Source organism: Cuculus canorus, chromosome 1 (genome assembly GCF_017976375.1).
Source record: "Cuculus canorus isolate bCucCan1 chromosome 1, bCucCan1.pri, whole genome shotgun sequence".
Taxonomy (NCBI): Eukaryota; Metazoa; Chordata; class Aves; order Cuculiformes; family Cuculidae; genus Cuculus; species Cuculus canorus.
Window position 1 is genome coordinate 110,804,690 of NC_071401.1, and position 19,003 is coordinate 110,823,692.

General features: G+C 39.7%; 1 protein-coding gene across 9 annotated transcripts in view; it reads left to right on the forward strand.

The window, feature by feature from the left end:
* The window catches only part of POU2F1 (POU class 2 homeobox 1), a 110,130-nt gene that overhangs the window by 52,265 nt on the left and 38,862 nt on the right, over positions 1-19,003 (forward strand). For 7 of the 9 annotated variants that reach the window (XM_054056516.1, XM_054056517.1, XM_054056519.1 and 4 more), the window contains exon 2: positions 12,284-12,349. In XM_054056516.1, the coding sequence (XP_053912491.1) occupies positions 12,284-12,349 (66 nt within the window). Of the gene's footprint in view, positions 1-7,519; positions 7,770-12,283; positions 12,350-19,003 lie in introns of those variants that run through there. The other 2 variants (XM_054056518.1, XM_009557179.2) reach the window with 1 other exon arrangement.

A 19,003-nucleotide genomic window follows, 5' to 3' on the forward strand; every position in this document is an offset into this window, starting at 1 on the left:
GTGTGCTGATGGACAGATTCGGTGTCTGCAGTGTTAATGGCTCTTTCTTTCTTTCTTCAGATCTTGCATGTGGCAATTTTTTTGTTCAATTTGTAACATACAGAGCAGCTTGTCTGGAATTTGGCCTTTTCCTTTTTGAGATCAAATAATTCAAGTTTCAGAAAGAAGCATTCTCATGATATGTCTTGTGGTTCCTACAGGTGTTAATAGTGTCTGGATCAGTGTGCTGAGGGCATTAAAGCAATATCTTCCTTCAGATTTGAGATAGTTATTAAAGGGAGAGAGAGCAAAAGCAGTTTCTGCGAAGGATGGTGATAACAGCAGGGCAACTTCAGTTCATGCCATGAATTGCAGGTTTTGCATGTGTTTTTTCCTGTTAATTTGTCAAGTACTCTAGTGCTAACTAGAGCTAAATTCTCTGTGGTATTGATGTTGATGTATTCAGTTGACTTCCCCATAAATCATAATAAGCTTAAATCTGTGACTTTGATTTATGTATTTTTGAGAGTGACCTGTAATGTTTTTAATGGCAAGTGGCATGAAGACTCTGGAATTTGATTTGAACTGAACTGTATGCGTAAAGTAATATACTGAATTAGTCTGCTCTTTATAGAGTCCCTATTCATCAGACCAGACTAGTAATTACTACTTTGTCAAAGTAAAGAACAGCAAATCAGCATATTTGCATAAGGCATTGTGTTTGATTTACAGGTGAGTTTAAAAATAATGCTTTTAAGTTCTGAGGGCCTGTCCCTGTTATGCGGGTGGATATGGGAAGCAACTCTTAATGCTTTTGGAGCACACACGTGGTGCTCCTAAAACAAATATTGCTCTTCAGTATTAGAGCTTGGCATAATTAGCTTCATACCTTGCCAGATCAATTGTGTTGTGATTTATCTATTAGAAAATATTTATTTTGCTCATATACTTGATATATTTTGTGTGTGTTGCAATAACAATTTGAAACTAGTAGTATTTATGCTATCTTCATTGCTTGAGGTTGTGATAGTATGAACTATGTTACCTTTCTCATTCAAAACGTCTGCACAGTTTCAGTAGCCACTTTACGTGGGGAAGATGTGTTTCCATAAATGTCATCCCAGCATGTAACTAGTAAGAGACAACCGCTTTAGATCCAAGGAATACATGAGCATGGGCTGGTGTCCCCTGCCAGGGGAAGTTTAGGGTCACCTTGTACCTCATGGTGACTGGTACCTGGCCGTGCTCCAGGTTCTCCCAACTGCCCCAAGCTGTGGTGTCCCATAAAAGCTTGCAAGCTTTCAGATTGGTGGGATTCTTTTTATTCTTTGAGGTTTTTTTGTTTGTTTGCTTCAGTCCTTCTCTGATGCAGACCTGTGCCCTTAGATTGCTTCTTTTTTAATTCTTCAGATGAATTTTGAGGTTTTACTGATTGTGTTCTTCAGCTCTCCCTTGTGTTTTGTTCATGTAACTTCGCTTCAGTATTCATTTAAGTCTGTCTCTACTTTGCGTCCTGCAATACTTCTTTCCAAAGCAGGGCGAAGAAAGCGAATCTTATAAAAGTAATAAAATACGAGGTATTTACTTATTTATTATTTATAATACATCTGCTCCAGATGTTCAATACTCGGTAGTGTAAAGTATTTCAGATTTGACAAACCTTTAATTTTAAAGAAAGATTAGAGCCACATATATGTGGATATAACCTCAAACAAGTATTTCCCTTAAAATACTGGCATTTTATTTTTTTTTGTGTGTTTTGTAAAAATCCTGCTTAACTTTGGATACTGCTTATCACATGCAAGTTTACTAGAGCAATGAATATGTAATGGGGTAGAACCATGCCTCAAGTATGGTGGAATCAAAGCATGATTTGCTCATTTTCTATTCTAGCTTCTAGTTAAATTGAAAGGAGGTGAATGCCCTCCTGCAAATATTAAAAAGTGCTGTTGCGCAACAGTTCTTTGACAAGCGTAACGTGCTAGTTTAACACAAATTTCTTTTCAGATGTGTGACACTCCGGGTGTCATGCATGTAAATAATTAAATGAGTAGAAGGTCCCAAGCTGTTATGAGATAGTGATGAAAACCTTGAAAATATAATATGAGTGAAACATGAGTGATTAAGTCAGGAGATGTAATGACCTAATGTTTGCTACTCCTCAAAATGTTCCATGATTTCTAAGTAAATGTTATGACGATTTTATGGATGAAAGTTGTGACTTCGAACAACAAAGCTTGACTGCACTGAATTTATATCCTTTGCTTTGAAAAGAAAGTGCTCAACAGAATGAAAGAAAAACTGTTTAAGAAAGGATCTAGGTGTTGTTCAGCCTGGAGAAGAGAAGGCTCAGAGGAGATCTTACAGCGATCTTCTGGTACGTGAAGGGGTTACAGGAAAGCTAGGAAGGGACTGTTTACAAAGGCTTGTATTGATAGGACTAGGGGCAATGGGTATAAACTGGAGAGGGGCAGATTTAGGCTAGGCATAAGGAGGAATTTTTTTCACCATGAGAGTGGTGAGGCACTGGCACAGGTTGCCCAGGGAAGGTGTGGCTGCCCCATCCCTGGAGGTGTTCAAGGCCAGGTTGGATGGGGCTTTGGGCAGCCTGAGCTAGTGGGAGGTGTCCCTGTCCATCACTGGGGAGTGGAACTGGATGATCTTTAAGGTCCCTTCCAACCCAAACTATTCTATGATTCTATATTTACTTATGTACTATGGCTTGCAGGCGGCAAGGGAAGGGCAGTGCCACTCAGATGATGTGCCAGAATGATAGAATTAGTTTCAAATAAGGCTTAGTTTGCTTGTGAAAACTACAACACTGCAATTTTTTAATAAGGGTATTTATCTTCTTTTCTCTCTTCCCTGCCTCCTGCCACTCCCTTCCCCCCCCTTTTTTTTTTCTCTTCATACGGTGGTGCTGCATTGTTTGTCATGACCACAGTTTTCTTACCATAGAAAAATGAGTTAAACCATCATAGTTGCTACCTTCTGTGGACAAAAAAGGGAGACCTACAAATCCAAACCCACAAACAAGCCCCTTTATATTACTCTGTCAGGTGCTTGTGAGTATTTGCTGTCCTCCACTGATAAGATGAATTAGCATTCCTGCTTGGCTGTCTGTGTGTTTCATTTTCTTCAAAAAAGGCACACGAAAGAATTTTGAAAGACATTTTGTGTGGTGGAAAGCTTGAAAGCATAGTTATGATTTGAGTTTGTGGGAGAAGAAAAATTCTATGTAGTCCAAAATTCCAATTCATCGCAATTGCGTAATGACTGGTAATTCTAAACCAGGCCAATTCTATTTGACTTTTCCAGACAACTGCTCTTTGGCTTTCAGAGCAAAATTAGCAATTTTCAGATAAAATCAATTTTGTTAGGCAAAGTCAAAGGTGGTGGCTAAAATTAGAGCTTAGTTTGCAGCCCTAACCGCGAACAGGCTGCTGTCTGTCCATAATTACTCTAAGAAGATTGTGCCAACCTTAATAACAGTTTATTTTATTGAAGTACATGATTTTTATAATTTTTTTATAGTACATTGGAGTTCTATTTGATAAAATTTTTATTAGGTTTCATTTAGCTTGTGGAATGGAGATTTGGAAATGTCTTAAGATGTAGTAACTGTTATAGTGCTGGTTTAGGGCTAGCTGTATCTGTGGTCTTGTCTGGCATGGCACATGGAAGCCAGCCTTGCTCTGAGTGTTGCCAGTGTTCATTGACGTTGTGCTTAGTCATGCACTATTTTCAGAGCTTCGGTGAACGGGCATTTCAATGATTCTTCAAGATAAAATATACTAGATGTTGATATGCTAATGAAGGCAGTATGCTGATATGTTACAGTTAATACTGTATTTCCTTTCCTTGTATCATTCCAAGTACATCCTTCAAAAGGGAAATAATGAGTTGTTGGTTTATTGGGCAGTCTTGCCATGTTATATCAGAAGGCCTACCCATGAAATTTACAAAGGTCATGCTTGTCACCAGGCTGGCTAGTGGTAGAAATTTCCTAGCTGTCATTGAGGGCATGTAGCAAATGACATGCCCTCAATATATGGAAACATATCTAAATAAAAATGAAGATTCTTAACCCATATGAAGGTGTTGAATAAAACACTGTTGATAATAACTTTGCTCCTTATCCTTTTAATTCTGCCTCATTTGTATTGGTTGGGTGTTTTTGGTTTTGTTGCTGTTCTTTTTTTAAAAAAACCCCTCTGACCAGCCATCTAAATAAAAGAGTTTGAACATTCTTTCCCCCTAGTTTGTAACAACTTTTTCTATCTGTAACACTTATTTACCTTAGATTACAAGGAGGAATAATTTTGTCTAGTTTACAGTTAGTCAGTTGAGTATAATAAACTGAAAAAACTAGGAGGAGAAATAAAAGAGAATATGCAAAAGCAGGTCTACCAAGAGTTGCATAACCTGCAGTGGAAAATGAGGTTCCTTTTACAAAAAACAAGGCATTGAAGTATCAAGTGTAGAACTGAATAAATAAAGTGACATATTGGTGGGACAAACAGCAAAAGGAAAGCCTTCCTTTGAAATAGGAAGGTATGTAAGATTCATAAAGAGTGAAGAGAATGAGGTAGAATGAGTCTTCTAAAGCCTTATCTGCAGACTTCGAAGTGTTTGACTGAAGGGTATCTGCCTTTGTCTTACCTGGCTCCGTGTTGATGGCCTAGTTTCTTTGGTTTGAAGGAAAAGTATGAGTAGAATTACGTGGGGAAAGATCATCCACGTAAGAATTGTACAAGAGAAACTATTTGAGATGTCTGTAGTTGTATGGGATGTGGAGAGTTTTTTACACTGATGAGCACCAGGTGGGCCACTTTCTCTTCTTAGAGGTGCCTTTGAAAGAAAAATAAAGCTTTGTGTGCAGAACCCAGCATAGTATTTTGCTTTAATGGGAGTATCAGAAGTATGTTTTTGGTTCAGGGTGTTAAGTAACTTTTAATGTAAGAATCCAGAAAGAAAAGAATGGCCAAGGATATGCGGGAACCATATCCTTGGCCAACATATTCCATTGTTTTTGAAGCAGAGTGGTATGCACTGTTTCTACCCAAACCTGGTTTTGTCTTTGGGCCTCCTTTGGAAGACTGCTAGATAAGCAGTTGTAATAGTGTGGCCTGAATGAAACAGTAGGTTTTTTTCAGCCAAACTTAAGAATTTAAATAAAAGGGGAGATAATAAAATTGTCAAAGAATGAAGTGCCAACTTGAAGAAAAGTATACTTTTTTTCTCGGCCAGTTGCTAGTTTGAGAAGTCAGTTTATAAGGTTTTATTTCAGTTAGCAGGTTAGTGCAAGTTACAGCTCAAATAAATGTGTGGGAAGGTGTTAGTGTTATAACGTAGATAGGTTGACACATTTGGAAATGGCAGGAAGACTTCTGCCTTGTCGCTGTTAGCTGTCAGTGCAACATTGATAGTATGGATGATGAGTAGTACTATGGTACCACCAGCACATTTGCTGATGCTGCCTCGGGTGCATCCTTCCCAAGCCTTTATTTGCTGTTTGCTTGTTCTGTTGTTTGACACGAGTCACACAACACTACATGTGCCTGTTTTTAACGGTCACTTCCTGCAGTCGCATGCTTTTGGTACCGCACCTGTGTTTAGCCAGCTCAACACAGACTCATTTGAAAAGGATCCCAAAGATGATACTGCTGTCGTCTTACTGTGCTACTGGCTGCCTCTGCTCAGCAACTGCTTACACTGGCACTTGCTTTGTAAACTGCTTGGCTTGTTATACCAGTTGTGTCTAGGCTCTTCCAGTGGACCAAATGGATTATCTCCAAGTACACTTGAAAAGCATCTATGGAAGAGTGAAGTTTACTGAAGGTTTGCTAACCATGGAGATGTGCCTCAGAGGCCTCAATGGGACACGTGAATGAGTAGAAAACCAAGCTGGAAACAAAGTATTAGGAAAACCTATTCAGGACATGCAGTTGTTTCCCTGCAGTTGAGAGCACCTTCCCTTCTTGCAATCTTTTTCAAGTGTAGATCATTCATGTTAAATATATAGCAGAGAACATCTTGTGTTAAGTAGAGATATGAACCTGAACAGAAAAACAGGTCAAGCGTGGAAATAAATTCCAGTCAGTACTGCATGATTGAGAAGTTCCTTTTTTTTCTCATTCCTTCTTGTTTGGAGAGGCGGTGCTTGAATTCACTTCAGAGGTGTGAAGAAAAGTACAGCTAGCTTTTTTTTAAAGAAAAAACCAACTTACATTAATATCTGGAGGTGGGTGGCTCAACCATGCAGTCACCCGCATCATCACATTACCTTTTTCTGATCAGAATATGGAATATTAAATATTGGGATGTCTGCATTACCCATGATTTTTTTTTTTAATATATGAATGTTCTTGCTGTTTAGGACATGAGTATTTGAGTGGCAAACAAACTAATTGAAATGGTTTAATGTAGCCCCATAGTTCATTGGTACACATGTGGATCACTTTTGGAAAAGATTTCCTCCACAAACTGAAGCCTCTTCCCAGTTCCCCAGCATACTTTGTGGTCACAGCAGTGTGTTTTCTGGTTTTTATGGAGTGGTTCGAAGATGCAGCCTGCGTGTAAAGTGCCACGTTCAAATACCGTAGCTCTACAGCAAGCTTTGTTTCAGCTGTGTTGGGTACATTTGTGGAAGGGATTAGTAATAGATTTTTTGAGTTTTTTTCTTGGAAGTCATTGGAAAGCAAAAGATTAAATCTATTTTGATTTCACTTGGGATAGATTAGTGGGTGTCAACTGTTACACAGTACTTGATATAGCCACTGCAGTTAAGTTAGCCGTGGCAAAGGGATTACCCAATAATGAATTGCCAGGCTCTTCAGCTGTTTAAAGGAGCTCGTGCTGCTTCCTTGCCCTGGTGGTACCGTCTTTCCTGCCCAGGACCTGCTTGTGACAATTTGTGTTTGGACGTGGAAAACTCCATGCAGATGTGCAAGGACTGGTTTGACAGCTTTGTGTTCAGCTTCTACCTTGCTAATTGTTTTCGTGGGATTATTTGGATTGTGTAGAAAGCTTTTTCCAAATCCCCTTTATTACTGAAGTTATTGTTGCCAGCAGGAGTAAGATTAAAGGTGCTTAAGTCTGTAGAGTTGTTTCTAATTTGTACGTGTCATTTCGGTGGCATTTGAACAGAACTCTGTCTCTTCCCCTCCCTGCTCCCCTGTGGTACTGTGCTTGAGTTAGGGCTGAGAAGCCAAGCTATTGGAAGAAAATTCATTTTGTTCCCTAATTATTATGCTGGCACTCGGGAGATAATTTTTCCCTTCATGCACTGCCAATTAATATGCAAATGAGCTGATAAATATTTATACCACGATTTAAATTATGCAGGGAGCGCTTTCAGTGTACTCTGCAAATGAATTGTTCATGGACTTCAAAGTGCTGGCTGCTGTGCTAACGAGGGGAGATTTGCATAAGGCCCTAATCAGGCGCATACTGATTAAGCTTCATTATGGAAACTGCCAGCTGCAATCTTTGTTTCTATTTTATTACAAAAAGGGGAACTTTTCATGCTTCAGTTGCCTTGACAATGTCAGACACAGCTAGTAGGAGAGACTAAAACTCCACAGAGCAACTGAAGTTTCCCTGTTCAGTTGAAGATTGCTATGGTGTAACTGAAGTTGTATTTCTTCCCCCACCTCCCCACTCCCTTCCTTGTTCAGTTGAGAGTAGTAGCGTAGATTTGATAGAAATTGCCGTTTTCCCTTTCCTTGGACTATCTGAACCTGTGGAGGATACCACAGCAATGCTGGACTGCAGCGACTACGTTCTAGGTGGGTACGAGCTCAGCTTACTCTTATAAGCATTTAATATGGAAATAGAGGCTGTGAGGTTGACTATGCATAGAGACTTAATCACATATGCAGAGGCTAGGGAAGGTATTTGTAAGGCTGAAGCTCAGCAGTGAATCGGCAGCAAGGAGCTGCCTGGTAGATAGGTAGATAGATCTGTACAAGGGAAATACATGGTTTGGGTTTTTTTTTTCCTTCTTTCCCTCGCTCCAGGAGAACGCGCTTCCTCTGCACAGGAGAGATTTGTTGCTAGGCTTGGATGATACTAATACAGACCTTTTGCTTTTACAATTTCAATCTTAGAAGCATTTGGCTTCTAACAAATGCTGAACTTGACTTGCATATCTGTGTGTTATGAATTTTAAAGCATTAAAATGAATGAGAGAGAGTCCCAGTCACAAAGAACTTAGTAGCAGTATTAAGCCATTCCCCAGCAGAATGTATATTATGTCTGTGTATTTTTAGTGTAATAGCAAGGTTCTTCATGCGTAATAGAAAACAAGGTGGAGTCCACAGTGGTTGCCATTGATACTGATGCAAGCTGTGCCTAAGGTTACTGGGATAATGTATTTCCTGCACTGAGATTCCATCAGGACTGCAGAACAGACATGCCATAATTTCTTTTTCATGTTTTTTTTTTTAAAAGTTATTTATAGTAACAGACTACCCAGATTTTAGAATGTTTTTTATGTATTTTCTAGGTTCTCTCCTCAAAGCTCAATGTGTAGATTTTTTTTATTGTTATTATTTTGATTCCATTGAATAAGTTCATGTAAGAACTTATCTGTCAAAGTAAGAGAATGTATTTTTGCATAGTAAATCTTAAAGCAGACATTGGAGTATTTGTTTCTGAATATGAAACGGGGTGGGTTTTTTTAATATTAATTTCTAGAGAATTATTGGCATATTTTCACTCACGATGAACTTTGTTTTTTTCCAGTACACTTCAGTGAATCATTTTTGCTGGTGCTGATGGAGTATTAGGCAGTTTCACTTTAGCGGATGAAAGGAAATAGTTAATGATACATTCCATGTTAAGATTTTCTGTGTTTTACTAGCTGTGCACAGTCCCTAATACTCGTAGTTGGTCCAGTGTCCACTGCTTCTTTCTTCTGAAGACCTTCTGAAATGTTACGGAGGGTGTGTGAAATCCTGGCCACAGCACTGCCTTATGACACCCTCAGCCCTGTGAGCAGAGTAGCACTAACGAATGTATTCACTCCTGAGAGTTCGATTTCAATCACGCACCTGCTGCTTTCGATCTTTCCTTCTGTGGAGTTTGTTTTTAGATAATGTTGGCAGAAGTTGTAGCCCAGGGCCTTTATTTAAAGCCCGACTAACATCTAAAGGAAAAAGAAAAGGTTGAGAGTATTATAGTTTGGGTTTTTTAGCCCACTTAATTTGTTTGTTCTTTAAAGCTGAAATCATATGAGCATGTTTAACCAAATAACCTTTTTATTTGGCGTATAATGAATCCGTAGGTTTAGTGTCCTGCGGATATGTGTCTGTTTTGCTGGTAGCTGTTTTGTGCTTCAGATGTATGTCATACCATTTGCAATGGAAATAGCGGCATTGTTCTTGATGCTTTACATGCAGAAGCCCCACAGATTGAACAAGAAATAGTCAGCTGGTGAAATAATGGATGCTATCCTTAGTTTGAACCTGGACAGTACCAGAAGGATGTTTCTTAATCTTGCTGCTTTTGTGCAATAGTAATGTTTGAGGTTTTTGTTAGGCATGAATCTTTAGAATAAAATATTCTTTATTGAGACATGCTTTTTGGTAGTTGAGTAAACTTTGTGTATGCCTAGTACTAGGAAACATTGAGAACCATTTAAAAAAGCGTTTATTTTGCATCGTAGCCTGACAGAAAAACATATTTTCGTTGCTTTATGAAAAGAAGTCTGTACAGATATATCTTTGTCCTGAGCAAACTTGTTAATTATGCAGGAGGGCTTGTTGTATGAGCCCCCTCATACAGAGGGAACAGTGCTACATTGCTTAGAGTTCTGTGCACAGAACAGTTTGCCCCTCTCTGGGTTTGGTTTGCTTATTCTCCCATTACGTTAGTGTCATGCATGGTAATTCTAATACCTGTTTCTGCAAAAGAAATAGCATTGGAGGCCCTGTGTTGGTTTTCTTGCAGGAGCTTTCTGAAGTGGTTCAGTGAATCAATATCATGTTACTGAGAGACAGTCTTCTCAGCCTGGGCTCCTCCCTTCTGTGGTCAGTGCTATCATGAGTTCAGGCTATCCTTGTGCTCTGGGCTTGAAAAATACATCCTGTGTCCAGTAGCCCCGTGAGTTAGCCTAGTTTCTACAACCAAATGTGTTGGACTTAAAAGCCCTCTTTGCTCATTTTCCTGTTGGAAGAGCATTCTTTGTGTCCAAAGTGAAGTCTCCTGTTCAGTGTTCTGTAGACCTAAACTAATTTCAGTAGCCAGCTGTGTGTCAAGGAACAAGCTAATACTGTTTATCAAATGAATGTTGCCTATCGTCACTTTAAATGGATGTGCTGTTGCCACCACTATAAACTCGATTTAAGGTACATGCAGCTTCTAGATAGAAACATACTTTATATTTGTTTTACACAGGTCTAGCAGCAGAGAGGGGCATATCAACACCAAACATTTCTCTGCAGTCCGTGGCACCTGGGTTCTGGTTTTAGATTGTGGATCATACTATCCAAATGTGGAAAATGACAGGACGCAACGGTTCTGTATCCAAAATCTTAGCAAAGCTCTGTCTTTCAAGACTATGAACTCGCAGCTTGAGTCTGCAAAGCAGAGGTTGTGAAAAATGGGGCAAAACTTGCAGCCTTTTGCTGAAGCGTGGGCTGGCAGCGCTCAGCTAGAAAGGTTCTCCTCATTCACTCCTCCTTTCAAAAAGCAGTTGCAAATCTGCCTTTATACTGAGTAATATAGATAGTTCAGATCTCTTTTACTCAGGGCTTACATTTGAAAGACTTGGGCATAGGAATTTTCTGAGAAGAGTTGAGGCTCTGGAGAGGTTGAGTTAACTTGTTGGGCGAAGATTCCTGTTTGTTACAGTCCTCTGGGGTTTTTTAGGCCCCACTGTGTTCAGCTGCAGCAGTTGTTTATGTGGAAAGTTACATTTGTTTTAAAAATATTGACACATCTTAAATTGTGTTTCCTAACTGCTTATTAGAGTTTTTCCAAGGTTGATATCTCTTATCTTTTCTCACACATGCTACATTTCTGACTTGTTCCCTCCTCTTCCCACCCTGCACTCCCAGCCACGCTTTGTCTTGACTCCTGTTTTCATTCGGGCCCTGTCCACATGCTGTGTTCCTCCTGGCTTGTGCTTGTGTTCTGCTGCTGTCTCACCTGGTTGTGATAGCCTGAGGTTGGCATTGGTCTCTCTGGGCAGTAGCAGGCAATAGTCCGAGTTCTCGTTTCAGGCTCTCATAGACTGCCAAGTAGTGAAGCATGTGGGCATTCTGGGGGAAAGATGCAGCACTTAATGCTTTTACTGTATCCTTCTTAAGCCTCCTGGTATTTTGGAAATCACTGCTTGGGTGAAAGTACATGACAGAGAGAACCTTTTAAGCACCTAGTAAGAGAATATCCTGGAGTAAAGGGTTCATTCTGACCTCATTGAACTTGTATTTAACTGGTATGGGAATGGAAGAGTGTGCTTAAGGATTTGCTTACACTCCATTTGATGAGCTGGTCTTGAGATTCTTTTTGTAGTTTTGTTATGTGATAATGTGACACACTAAGGTCAGAAACAAGAAATGAGGAGGTAATAAGCTGGAGAGCTGATGCTGTAGACAGAATATCCGTATAGATTCCTATATAGGGAAACTATGTTGTCTGCCATCTGGAGAGGCCCTCTGCATTGCACTGTATCCAACTGACAGGCTTTGAAAGCGAAAGTGAATTTTTCAATAGAATAATCCAGAGGGAAGAGGAATTATTTTACATCTGTATGGTTTTGCATGAATATATAGGAAATATAAAATAACTTAATATCAGTGACTTTCCTGTGAAAGAAAAATGTGTCTGTTTAATTATCGTGACTGAATTTCCTTTCTCTTACTGAGGGGACATAACACACCAACAACACAAGAATGATGTAGGCCATGGTGGTCAAACTTAGTATTTTCTAAATTTGATGTAGTCATTGTTCCTTCTCCACCCCACCTGTTTTTGCTTTTGTGACTTCCATTGTACTGAAAATTAAGTTCCTGCCTATCTTTGCCCTCCAGCATGCTGTCTTTTATTCCCTTAACACCATGTTTTCACGTATGGGAATAATGATATACAAAATTTAGGAACAATACTTATCTAGAAGATCCAGTACTGTCTTCTGCCTCTGTTCTATTTGTGTTATAATCTGAATTAGGGTAAAGTACATATCAAATTCTGATGTCCTGTGCTTCTTTTGAGCAAGAAGGTATGAATAGATTTGAGGATTTTGGTTTTGGTCTTTTTTTTACTGTGGTAGTTTATCTTCATTTCTGTTTTAATGCAGACTCAAGAATGAACAATCCGTCAGAAACCAGTAAACCATCAATGGAGAGTGGGGATGGGAACACAGGTAAGAAATTATGAGTTGGTGCACAGATACTTTCTGGTGGATTTGAATGGGTATTAAAATTTCTTTAACAGATTACAGGAATTAAAAAACAACAAAACCCAAGTGAGGATTAAAATCCCCCTACGCTACCGTTTTTAGAGACTTGAACGCTTGTGTCATTAACCATTCTGCATGCAGGGCATTATTCACACCTACTGTATCAGAGCACTACCCACACTTTGTACATAAGATTTCCCTTCCCCGCTTCCTCTGTCTATAATGTTTTTGATATTACACAAGGTCTAGTGGCACTAGTTCTCCTTAAGTAGTCTCATTCTTTCCTGGCAGAGCATACCTTCGGCACCTCTAACTTTGTCATGTATTTTTGGGTTGAAATTTTCCCTAGCAGATGTGGGCCACAGGCTGATCGTTTCCAATTTAGATTTAATTCAAGCTCTCACAGCAGTTCTCCAGAACAAGGCAAGAGGAGAAACTATCATTTCCCAACATTAAAAAAAAATGTTAGCTGGGTTTTCTGTAATTTCTTTGAGTATTAGAACAGAACCTTGAAATTTGGCTGGGGTAGAATATCCTTTCTGTCAAGACCAATGTGCCTTTTGGCGCATCCTTAAGATGTGGCCAAGTTCTAAGCCTGTTAAGCCACTTTAACTCTATCATGGTACCTCATACTTTAATTCCTTTCTGGAGGCAATTTAATGTTCATTTTGCAAGCAAGAGAAATGACAGTTCTGAATGGAAAGTAAATAGTTTAACTTAACTAAGAATCTTCTCTGAGCTCAAAATAGCATTTGGGAAGAGAAAATTTTAATGAGAAAAAACCTGTTCTTGTTGCTTTGAGACAAGTATAGTTACCAGGTATGAGGAAAATTATTTTTCCTCCTCTTCGTTCAATAATAAGAGTTTTATTTTTAAACTCTGGAGTTGTGATGAAATTAACAGTTTATTTCATTTTGTGCTGCTGTCTCCTCATACTTTGTGCAAGACTTTAATACAGCTAAGAGTGACTGAATGGTCCCAGTACTGATCCGAGAGGCTGGAGGTTTTCTGCCAATGCATGGGGTCAGTCAAAAGGAATTCTGCTCACTTATTCATGTGTGTTTTGTTGCTGGCATCTCAATTTTTATCATTTCCATTGTATTTGTAATAGGAGAGGTATCAATTCTTATTACGAAAACAATTTATTACTGGTATTTTATAACTGGTATTTAATACCAGTTCACAATTATATAAAACTTCATTTTTTAAAAAAATGTGTCCTGTAAATGTTTGATAATCATAAACAGCATCAAGAGAACATTGGTTTTAAATATCCCTATACAGTCCTTGTAGCTGGAGGCTCACAAGTCTTATGAGGAGTGGCTACAAGTCTTATGAGGAGCGGCTGAGAGAGCTGGGGTTGTTTAGCCTGGAGAAGAGGAGGCTGAGGGGTGACCTTATTACTCCCTACAACTACCTGAAAGGAGGTTGTGGAGAGGAGGGAGCTGGCCTCTTCTCCCAAGTGACTGAGGACAGGACAAGGGCGAATGGCCTGAAGCTCCGCCAGGGGAGGTTCAGGATGGATATCAGAAAAAAATTCTTCACAGAAAGAGTCATTGGTCACTGGCAGAGGCTGCCCAGGGAGGTGGTCGAGTCACCTTCCCTGGAGGTGTTTAAGGGATGGGTTGATGAAGTGCTTAGGGACGTGGTTTAAGGGAGTGTTCGGTATGGTTGAACTCAATGATCCGGTGGGTCCTTTCCAACCTGCTGATTCTATGATTCTATGTGTAAACTTCTGGGAAAATTCAGACTTCCTGCTCTGTATGACCACAGCTCCCTGCGTATGAGTTCTCCAAGCAGTGCATTCCCAATGCACTTCCTGAAGCGCAGCTTTAACTAGCAGTTTAACCTAAACTCTGAGCTGTTGAAGACCTGATTTATTCAGAGGTAGCCCACTGTCACAGTATCACATCTGCTTCAGCACAACCCTGGCTCTGCTCTCCTGCACAAGTGCTTCATCAGTACGATGGTGGTGGTCATGGTATAAAGAAATTACTGGATTGTAAAGCTGCGCATAGGTGCTTTCATTACAAAAGGGGGTGTAAGGTGTATTTTTATTTATGCTCTAATATTAAGGTTAGTTGTTACAAAAATTTGACACTTACTGGTGTTTGGACCTTTTGCAAACTTTCCTTCTGCAATTTAAATGTTCCAAATAATTCCTTTCAGTTTTGTTTCTTGACTTTTTAAACTGAAATAATCTAGAATTTTTGAGGACCCATTGTTCTGCGATCATTGTTTTGTTTTTAAATATAGTGCTCATGAGCCACTAGAGGTAGTGATTGATGGTATTTGTGATGTTTTTGGGGGCTCGAGGGTCAGTTGCATTAGTCAACTGGCAGATGTTAAACCCTGAAAGGAATACCCAGAGAATGCAATTTTAAGTTTATGATCAGAGCACTTAGATTATGGTTCTGGGCTCTGCACACTTAGCAAAAAGTCGGCTTTCAGCTCAGATGCTAAAGAACTGAAAGTGCCATTGATTATCTGGGAAGCATTAACTTTGCAGCAGAATGTGTGATGGTGATTTCTATAAATGCTCAAGAGTTCTTATTTTTGTAACTTTTCTGTAACTAATTTCCAGTGACATCTGTAAATCACTTTAATCTGCTGTGTAACCACTACTAGTCTGTCTTTTGAACCCCAGTGGGTGTTTGGTTGTCTTTCCTGTTTTAGACTATAGTAAGCTGGCGCTACTGGAAAATTTTAAGAGAAATGACTGTAGGGCATGGAATTTACATTTGGCAGAGCTAGTGTTCTCAAGAAGGGAGGAAAACCAGTTGCCACTGGTAAAGATGACTTAACATCAGTAGTTCTCTGAGCTAGCAGCTAAGTTTCGTGGAAGTTAAATTAGAGTTTTGTATTTCTAACTGTTGCCTGTTTAGGGAACATAATTAAGTCCCCGGAAGGCTTTGGTCATAATAAAATGCCTGAAACAGTTTTTAAATTTAAAACTTTTGTGCTAAATGGGCAATTCTTTTAAGCATCCAAAAAGCAACCTGTATTTCAGGTGAATTAAAAACAACAACAAAAATGTCTTTGTGAGTACAAGAGTGGTTGGATGGCTGTTTTCACAAGAACGTGAATTGATTAACTGGTCCGTATTGCAGAATTATACAACTCTTTTCCAGCCTTCAGTTGTGGGTAGACTGTCTACTCAGTTTCTATTGGAAAAAAAAAGAGGGAGGAGTAAGAAGACTATCTTAACAGTAAACAGATAGGCCTTTACATTTCCTTTTTACAGGTGGTAGCATAAAATATTCCAAAACAACTCAGCCTTTTTTGTTTGTTTAATGCATATTCTTTTTTAAAAACTATGTGAGTGCAGGACAGTAAAAACCAAGGCTATAATGTTTATGGAAGCTGTAGTATTGGGACATGCATTGACATAGCAGAAAGATCATCTTTTTCGTGAATGTAGTATTTGGAAGGATTCTTATTTGCACTACTCTATTTCCAGAGATCATTTTTCCAGTGTTCAGAAGAAGAAAGTATATAGGAGAGTGAGAAAGGGACCATGAAATATTCTTCAACTGCTGAAGTTCTGGGCAAATATCAGTGTTCAGCTTCTTTCTAGTAATGTGGACAAGGAATCAACAATTTCTGAGTACTGGCAATATCTCTCTCTAAACACAGGCACAGAGAGAGATAGGGAAATGCACTGCTGGTGCTGGAAGATGTCTCCCAGAGCACAGTGCAGATAGCTACTCAAGTTAGTTTTGAAATCTTCCTTCTTGTTTGCCTTCCCGTCATGAATTCTCTCTTGCACTTCACTCCACATCCCCCCTAGACCTCACTCCTCATCCTTTCTTACTCAGTTTGTAAAATCAGACTAAAGTCTGATTATGATCTTGGATTTTGAGAGTACGTTCTTCTAACTGTAGGTGCAGTGTTACCTTGCCTGTTTCATTTTGTCATGCCTTGCCTGCTTCATTTTGTCATGCCTTTACCTTCTCCAGACACATTTTGCAGACAGCATGAATTAATCCATATTCAGAGTGTCTCAGTACTTCATGTCCTATTCCTTTCCCTGGAGTTGGACTGAGTGAGATGGTTGAAAGATTTGATTCAGCTGAAAATAAATTCTACATAGTATTATTCGTCATCCAAACTAACTGTGAAGTAGCTAAGCACATGGCTGAATTTATGCCAGAATTTAAATGCTTAAGTTGCATTGGACTTGGGCTGTAAGGGTGAAATTTCATCCTGAGCTTTATTCAGTCTTAACAACTTGCTGGGGGCAGGGGAGGTTCTTTTCCCTACTAATGTGTCTCTGACCTGCCCTGCTTTGCATTATCTGCTGCTTGCTGGGCATTAAGGTAAGTTAATTCATCTCACATAACTGTCAGAGAACTCAATTGGATGGAAGAAGAAGGGAACTCAGTTAAAAAGGTGAATTGGCTTACTGCTTTGTCCATGAAATACCAGAAGGGACAGGACAGGGATAGTGTAGTTGGAACCAATTAGGGGAGATCCCACTCCTGGGTTGTTCTTTTTTTTTTTTTGTGTTAGTGAGCTGCTAGGTGAGCTCTAGCAGTTGTGGGAGCCGGGATGGAGATGGAAAAGACATAAATACTTGGGATTGTTACAGTCACTATACTTGTGATTGCATCTGCCATGTCTGTTAATCAGCATTGGGTTTAGCATTTAATTCTTACCTTGAGCAGAAGTGATGTTCTGGTTCGTTTATGTCCTTGCAGCGTGGTGAACTGCTTCTAACTGCTCCATTTTCCAGTCTCCTTATCAGACTTTTTGAATTCCACAAGAGCGGTGTCACATCCTTATGAGTATACTAAGAGCAAGGCCTCTCATTTCCTGAACTCAAAGTTCATTTTCACTGCTGTTCTTCAGTGATAAATACAACCAACCTGGGTAGCATTCCTTCCAAAACTAAGGATGCATCTGAAGGAGATGAGACACATCTTATGTCTCATCTTTGGTATGCTTCCAAATACCAAAGAAGGCTCAAGATACAGGTAGAACAGAGTGTGAACAGCTGTGGGTTTGGGTTTTTCTTTTGCTCCAAGTTTGGTTTTGGGGAGGTATAGGGAGAGGGACTTGGAGTCCTTCAAGGTTGAATTTAAAGAAAATGTTGTTTTCTCTTAGTACCTGTCTAAGCTGGGATTTTTTTTGGACCCGTAGAGATTTTAAGCTCAGTCTTGGAACTTGCTTAATTCAAAACTGTCGGTCCTAAGAGGATAATTTCAAAGTTCCATATTATGAGTCAGCAGAAGTGCTACCTGAAGCATTTGTTCTGTGCACATGCTCAACAGTGCTGTTTTAATATGGTATTATGGTTTGAGACTCTTCCTAAAGTATAATTAACTAGCACAACTTCACCTCTTTATGTAAGGTGAGGCTTCCAGCTAGTCCTCTCAGAAACCGGTAATTTTTTGACGCCTGCAGGTTTCCATTTGGAATGAGGAATATCTACCTTACAGTAGGTTTTCTTATCTGTGGGTTTTTTTCCTTCATGGGGGGGCAGGGGGGCGTCCCTGGCCACAGATTGAAAACTGATGAAACCATCTGGTTAAATGAGGAGGTGGTTGATTGTTTCTTTGAATTACAGTAGCTATTTGTCAGGAATTATTTTTTTTTCTGTTGGGTGTGTTAGAGCGAGTCCGGAGGAGGCCACAAAGATGATCAGAGGGCTGGAGCACCTCCCATATGAAAACAGGCTGAGAGAGTTGGAGTTGTTCAGCCTGCAGAAGAGAAGGCTCCAGGGAGACCTTATAGTGACTTTCCAGTACTGAAAGGGGGGCTACAAGAACACTGGGGAGGGGCTCTTTATCAGGGAGTGCAGGATAGGATGAGGGGAAAGGGTTTTAACCTGAAAGAGGGGAGATTTAGATATTGGGAAGAAATTTTTTTTACTGTGAGGCTGATCAGGCACAGGCTTCCCAGAGAAGCTGTGGATGTGCCATCCCTGGAGGTGTTCAAGGCCAGGTTGGATGTGGCTTTGAGAAGCCTGATCTAGTGGAAGCTGTCCTTGACTGTGACAGGGGAGTTGGAGCTGGATGAAGTTTAAGGTCCCTTCCAGCCCAAACCATTCTATGATTCTGTAACATATTTACCCAGTCATCTTCTCACTTCCTTTGGCACTCTGCATTGAAAGAATTCTGCAGTTTACTGGAAAGAAAGAAAATAGATGAGATTCTTCTAGTTATTTCCAGCAGACCTTCTTATCTACCATTCTTTGGAGAAATGTGATCAAGTTCCATTAATTCCATATCATTCAGGCCAATGATAGTCCTTCTATTGACTTTGGATCAGCATTAAGCAAAATAATTTTAGGTAGGTTAAAATTTCAGTGTTTGTAACTTCTGTGGATCTTTGGCTGCACGTATGCCTCTTCAGTCTGGAAGTCCTGGCTGAAAGCATAAGAGTTCAAAACTTGAGAGCAGAATAACTCTTCCCCCATAGCACCTCCACCAAAGATGCATGGAAGGGCCACCTTAGGTTTACCTTACCTGTGTGCTAGAAAGCGTGTATGTCTACACTGTATCTGTGTTGAACAGTGACTCTTTGGAAATTTTATCTGTATAAGCTGTTTGTAGGTCAAAATAGCTACGTAAAATACTGTATAGAGTGTTTAACTAATCAAGTTTTACGCCTACT